Source organism: Perna viridis, chromosome 9, assembly GCF_037379345.1.
Source record: "Perna viridis isolate PV_CMFRI_1.1 ecotype Kerala chromosome 9, ASM3737934v1, whole genome shotgun sequence".
NCBI classification, from domain to species: domain Eukaryota; kingdom Metazoa; phylum Mollusca; class Bivalvia; order Mytilida; family Mytilidae; genus Perna; species Perna viridis.
The window spans coordinates 6,372,714-6,380,070 of record NC_142453.1 but is presented as its reverse complement, the minus strand read 5'-3'; the positions used below and the strand labels follow the sequence as shown (position 1 = coordinate 6,380,070).

Sequence of the window (7,357 nt, the reverse complement as noted above, 5' to 3'; positions counted from 1 at the left end):
GTCTAAAAAGAAATACACGTTTCAGTGCAAGTTTACCTAACTGATTTATCAGCTTCGAAGTTGATAATCAAATATCAGAAATAACGAGAGGCGATTCAAAAACAAATTTACTCTTGAAATAAGAAAGTAAATAACTATCTTAACAAAGAAACATTTGGTATTTTATAAAAACGGTCAAACTTGTAAATCAAGAAATAAATAAAGTGACAATTTTCCCAATGTTTGAACAATATAACGTATAATTAATACTTTCAAATTTAAATCAGCAGTTGAAATATCTGTCCATATGTAAAATTTTATAAGTAAAAAAAAAACAGTTCACATTATCTTCAATTAATATATTTCGTGTGTTATATGTATATTTACTATAGTGACCGTCGACTAGATACAATGATAAATTTGGTGAAAAATTTAACACAATGTATAAAACTGATAATGTAGAAAAATGGTAATGACTGCATAACAATGGCACACAATCCAGTCATATTCTTTGTTGCAATACCATTATTTTAATTTTACACCAACATGTAAATAATACTCATATATAATGCATCAGGTTTTGACATGTACAAAGGAAACCAATTATGATTAGCAAATTACAAAGTTTATTCAATTGCAACGTTGTGGCTCCGAAACCGAGATCTTCTGCAAAATAAGAGAAAAATAATGTTTTCCTTTTCAATCTTTTTTTTATTACGTATAATAAATTTACATTTTTATGTACCACTAATCAAGTCCGAACCAATTGTAAACTCACACGACGAATTTATTTTATAAGTATCTTTATATCGAATTAAATATTGTGTGTTGTAATTTTACAAATATAAAGTAACATTATTTGTTCTATATTAAAAGCATTTTATTCTTTTAATATATTCATTTTTTGTCTCCAATGTTTGTGCCGACTAATGCCGACATTTAACGAGTATGCGAAATTTAAAGCATAGTGTGTTTTTGTTTTGGGAACATTCTATATAATATACTTTTCGTTATCATAAGACTTCACGAAAACTGTTCATTTTGAATTTCTAGTATAAATTGATTTGCTTTTTGCTTCACAAACCTACCTGCTAGCGAATCTGTTGTTATTTTTGTAGATGTTTTACTTACAGATGCCGTTATTTTATAAACCGATGTCGTTTCGTCTTTCGTAGTTGCATCACTTTGTGTAGACAGCTCTGTTGTTGTTTCATAATTCAGGAATGTCTCACAACAGTCTTATCTTGAATCGGTTTTACAATCAGCGAAATTACAACTTGCAATACGGTCGCCATATTCACATTCTGAAATATGACATGTCTATTATTTTTACATTTACCTGTAGAATAATAATAAAAAATTCTTTAGTCAAGAATGAAACAAGGCATATTCCGGAGAAGTACAGGAAAAATCATCAGCATGTTTATATATTTAAAGTTTTTTCCTAACAAATCTAAAACATATCTGAAAAAGTAAATTATGAAATTGTGCTTGATGAATGCTACAATTAGACACACACTTTTTGTAAAGTCATTTTTCATAATCTAGATAAGCTTTAATAAGATATTGCTACTTTTAAATGTTCTGCAATGTTTAATTGATTATGAAAGAAAAAGGTTTCTCGAATCGAAAAACCGATGAAAATGTAATAAATATTCATTTTACCTGCCTGTCCTGTGTTGGCTTTTGAACATGACTGACAACAAGCTTTTAGTACATCATCCTCATAGCACAAATTAGTTTTGTTTGTTATAAGTTCATTGCACCTTTTACCATCGTTTGTGAATAAGCGGTCGTCGCCAAAGAAGTAGGATTATGTATAAAAGTTTCCAAGACCCCGATTATTATGTATCAGTCGGAAAACCAAGCAGTGGTCGAGACATGGTATGACGTAATCCACCAAATTGTCGTTTGACTATTTTACCATTAAATTTAAAGGAATAGACACGACTTGCCATCTAATTCTTGTTGTTGTAAAATGAGTTTTTATTTCTATGAAATGCGCTACAAAAACATACCATGGGCAGAAAAGTCTGCAGAAACTTTTGTAACTTTTTCAAATATTTTCACTCATGCAGAACAGTTAATAGTAATTTAAAAACAAACACTTCCCCTACTGAAATTACATTGTCAAAACAGTTTGACATCAACATGCAGCTGCAGATTTTTCCCGTCTACTGTGCTTGCTTCTTGGATAGACGTTATAGTGTCAAAGGAACTATTTTGTCATTTTTAATGATTTAACAAGATTATCTAAAAGATGCAATTATGTAAAACATATTTACGATAAAGCATTTCGTTACAAATACAACTTAAAAAATAAACTTTGTAGCCTAGTAGCCACATTTAATTATCTATAATAATTTATAATGTAGAAAATATAATAATTATAATAATTATAGATCAAATACCTGAAACATTTTCAGCCCTTTGGTCTTCAACATAATATCCGCCAATGCACAGCTTAAAATGTGACAAAACAAATGATTACCTGAATTGGAAAAAAAATGCCCGTAAAGTAAATGTAATGTTACATGTAAGTTAAAAGATCTGTAGAAGAATCAGAAGCTCCAATGAATCACCTAATTTGATTATCTGATAGGTAGTTCGATTTATTTTCACTATGGATCTTACAATTCATATTTAAAGATAAATAATTTGCACTGAGTTTATATCAAATTAGAAAAAAATGCAATAGAAATATTTTACACGATTAGTTCATATATAGTTTATGAAGTATCCAATTTTCTAGAAGGAACATTTGTCACAGTGATATATAAAGAAAACTTAGGTTGAAGAAGTAGAGATAGTTCAGTGATAGCGCAGCGTCTGAAAAGAGAAGGCTGGATATGACCAAGCAAATTTGAGGTCCTTTCACACGATTGTAAGATTGTAGAATAGTTTTAAGTAGAAATACCCACGGTCTGTTAAAACACATACACACTTATCTGGAAATGTAAATTGTCCATTCAAAACAGGAATAATTTCATTATAAGTTTAGGTTACCCAAAGGCATATTTGAATCGACGTCAACATTAGAAAGCTGAAAACTATTCAAAAAAATACACATGTAAATAATAAGATATACACGTAGAATTAATTGAAATTAATAGATTATCACGGAACAGCGCGTATTAAATTGTTCTGCCCACTAGGTTCCCTCCTGCGAGAAATAAGCTCCACAGGCGTTATCGCCAACAGAACAATGTAGAAGCGTGTATAATGCAGGCAAGTTGTTTTTATAAGTTCCCTTTAAAAACGACGAATCGTGCCAAAATAATCCTGGACTTAAATGTTTCACAAAGTACAGCTATTTTTTTTCGACTTTAAAGTTCTCTACTGTGATAATTAAGTAGTAGCCTGGCCCCCCCCCTAAATTTTCCCATAATTCAATTCTCTTCAAATGTGTCCATATTACACTAGGTGTACACCACTTTCACAGAAAGAAAGTCCCAAAATACGGACTTAAAATTGCTATTTTTAGAAATGTGAATCATTGGCCAAACTGAACCTGGTATTTTAGGGTAGTTTTTACAAATTATCTAAATAAGCAATTGCGTATTAAGTTAATTCACTACAAAAGGAGAGAGTAATTGGGTTTTAAGTTAAAACGGAGCATTTTTATCTGAACGTTTTTCCCTGTTTAAACACTTAAAAACATCTTCCTTACTGATGCTTCGGGATAAATATAAATAGCCTTTGTGTTGCATTATATACCAAATTAAAAAAAAACCCATTGTGCCACCATTACATTATTCTCCCACATACCCTCTTTTCATGGCTTAAAAGATTACCTGGCAGAAAAAATGATTCATTGCCCAATGGACTCAGTTTCTGACATTGCTCGTCTACTTTGTAAATGTGCCCACATGGAGTACCATTGTATTCTTCAAACCAGTTTTGGTCGTAGTCAGGTCCAAGTACCGTCATACAGTTAGCATTATATCTAATAATGCGTACACAAAATGAAATACTTTTTTGTACATACCATGAAAAAATATCTTTGAATATTCATAAAACCTCCAAAACAAATACTGATAACTCTTAAAAGGGATGAATTACATGTACAATCTTATAGTGTTAATCTTAAATAATAAAAAAAACAACCGAATTACAAACAACATTCAACAATGTCATCATATCGTAATACAATGAAACACAAGTTACTTTCTATTATAGATGTACTTAACTAGTACTTCATGCACTTGCAAATATTGTAAACAGGTAGTTAAAAGTATTGTTTACAGATGGTTTTAAATAGAAATGACAGTTGTTTTAAAAAAATGACCTAGTAAAAATGAGAGAAATAGAAATGGACACAAGTTTTTTTTTCTTTTCGTTATAAATTTTACACTCTAGTATACTTACGTATTCACATAGTCTATAAAGTAGTCATAATATAACACAGTACATAGTGAAAATTGGTAGATATGCTTAGCTAAATTCCCAATACTGGCCCAAATGCCCGGTGCTAAGTTGTATCTGCCATATGGTGAGCATGTATTTCCGTCCCCGTCGTGCATGGCATGGAGGCTAAAAAAAAAAAGTTGCGTAATGATGGAGCTTGTACTTTTTCACCCTATATGATTTCCATGCACCTCTGTTTTCTGGCAAGGTTTATCAAAATATGTGAGAAATAAATCGACCGTGAAAAGTTTGAATGTAATTGGACAATGCGCCTTTGTATCTAAATACAGCAAGTACTATTTGACTCAGTCTATCTAAATATAACATTCATAGAGAAGGGGAGAGAAAATAATGACTAATTTCATTTTGTCTTTCCAAACGAACCGAAGAAATAAAGGTTAATTTCAATGTTATGCGATTTTCTTTTTACGATACTGATATTTAAAATAAATACAAACAGCAATGTTGAGATACAAATAACCATACTATGCAATAAAATGTATTGATGGCCATTAAGATAGTCACAGTGATTCCGTATAATTAAAATCTTCGATTCGAAATGTAACCTGCGAATCAGGACAATATGTTACTAGTGTTACCGTTACACGGTAATTTACATCTGCATGAGTTGATCGCAGAACGCAATTTTTACATCTCAAAACTCAATGTCTCAGATGTTAAATTATTAAAATTTATATATAAATTAATCTCAAGATAATGTATAAAACTGGCATTAAAATACCCGATATGATTATGTGTCCAATAAAGGACTCACTTATGACCTATCTCGTGTGCAGCTTGTATAGCCATCTGTCTACCAAAGTAATCTTCAATAACAGAATTGTCAAGAGAAATATTAAATAAATCCCTAGAAGAAAGCCGTGAACGCCAGGCAAGATCTACATTTAAAAAAAAAACAGATAATCTTCGGTAAAAAAGTAGACGTTATAGCTGATCTTATCCGAAAGAAAGAATATCGTTTAGCTAAATATTTTAATCTCAGTGTCCGCTACATAAATTGCGTATTATATTGAGATAAAGGATACTACACACACTGTGAAGTCAGCCTTATATTTTGACCTACACTTAGACATCGATGGTAAAGGAAAACTATTGTCAAAACTTTACGACAAACATGATGACTTTTAATTCAAAATTGTCAACTTTCCTTTCATCTGTGGCAACATCCCTTAAGCACCTGCATATGGAGTGTCCATATCACAACTCATACGTTATGCCAGAGCTTGCCAAGACTGCGCAGACTTTTTGTATCGCGCTAGAATTCTAACAAATAGGCTTCTGGAGCAGGGTTATGTTGCTACAAGATTGAAGTCATCACTATAAAAGTTTTATGGCCGTCATCATGAACTCGTTGATCGTTCCGGTATATCCACCTGCTCCATGAAAACTCTTTCGTCTACCCCGGACTCGGCGGGTGTTTCTAGAAAAGCAGAGGTAGCTTACCCTACTGGTGCACCTGGTCCATGCTCCCAGTTTTTAGTGGAGTCCGAGTTGCTCATTTCCTTTTTTCACTTTGTATGTATCAATTTAGTTACTCTATGTTCTTTTTTATGTATGTCTGTTTTGCATGTCTGGTCTTTGTCCCTGGATTACATTCTTTTGATTACCTCTATAACCTTGTTTCCCTTGATTACTCTTTGAACAATCTTTATCCGTTTAAGTAAACCGTCATATTTTTATATACTCTAATGTTATGTTTATCAATGTGTGTCGTAAGGTTGCATACGTTCTATAAAATAATATGAAAAATGATACACATTGCCTTACCTAGGAGACCAGCATCTGACGTATCGGCAGCATACAAATCACACCTACAATAAACCATCTACTTTAATTTATGGTTCAAACAGACCTTACAAATTAGTATATGCATGTGTACTTATTGATCTCTAAACAGACGTAACAATATCGTTTCGAAAGATTATCTTTCTGCAATCCGTTTTTTCTTGATCTCTGCCGATGTAAATGTACGCTATTTTCAGTTTTAGATTAATAAATACACTTCCACACAAACTATATTTTGCTAAGAAAATTCGAATTTATAGGAAATTGGCATAAAACATGAATGTGTTAATAAAATGAAAGAGTAGATTTACGTATTTAAATGAAATAAGAAGGCAATGGTCTTGTACTACCCAGGCAAATTGTGTAGCACATGAAAGAATAAATACAGAGATTGCATTTTGTTCATGCCAGATAACCTCCATAAATAAGCATCAAAGTGTTTGTAAATTTTGCTTTTTAAAATATTGATAGATCAAATTTAGTTGCAATGCACTATGGAAAAAATACGGGTAAATTTTCCCGCACTTTGTCCTTATATAAGCAGTCAGCAAATATTTACGTCACAAATGCTAAAGCTTCTATCTGGTTTTTAGTTAGGGGTGTACTTAAAAATATACGACGCTAGTATACGTAACTTCAAACGCAAAGCTGACTCTTATTGAACGGGCACTTACTGTTACCGGAACCAGTTGACAAGTCTTCACAAGAGGGCGATAGATACAAACAAATTATTCACACCCTGAAACATGTGATTGAGCATAATATTACCTTAGTATTGAACATACCAAAATACAGCAAATTTCCATGAGGCATAATAAGATTATTTATCAAGATATGTAGAAGAATGTTTCTCCAATTTTTAACGGTCAGTATAATTTGTTGCTTGTATCCATCAGTTAGTTAAACTCATTTTAATCATCTTACCCAGTAACTAGCTTTGCATGGTCAAAATTAGGCATCTCTGATGCATATTCTTCTAGCCATGATCCGAAATTTCGTATTGTTGTTTCACCGTGGACATAATGGTTAAATTCATCAGTTCCGTTCAATTTGATGTCTTCTGTTACATTCAATGAACTGATGAACTAAAATTACGGGAATAAAATATACACAATAATATAACCAATCAAACAATTTCTTCAGTACTAATATTTATTAAGATATC

General features: G+C 31.7%; 1 protein-coding gene across 2 annotated transcripts; it reads right to left on the bottom strand.

Annotated features, from left to right (window-relative positions):
* Positions 1 to 337: 337 nt before the first annotated feature.
* On the bottom strand, positions 338 to 4,580 carry LOC148606474 (uncharacterized). Of its 2 annotated transcripts, XR_015915291.1 has the most exons (5): positions 4,348 to 4,580; positions 3,774 to 3,925; positions 2,391 to 2,470; positions 1,111 to 1,283; positions 338 to 645 (listed from the first exon to the last, which is right to left on the bottom strand). XR_015915291.1 is itself a non-coding variant. In XM_088545829.1 (4 exons), exons 1-4 carry the CDS (start codon positions 4,500 to 4,502, stop codon positions 1,197 to 1,199), a joined length of 474 nt encoding a protein of 157 aa, XP_088401955.1. In that variant the 5' UTR covers positions 4,503 to 4,580; the 3' UTR covers positions 708 to 1,196. The 2 variants fall into 2 exon arrangements, 1 of the variants encoding a protein (XP_088401955.1); XM_088545829.1 differs by lacking the exon at positions 338 to 645 and having other exon boundaries at positions 708 to 1,283.
* Positions 4,581 to 7,357: the final 2,777 nt, after the last annotated feature.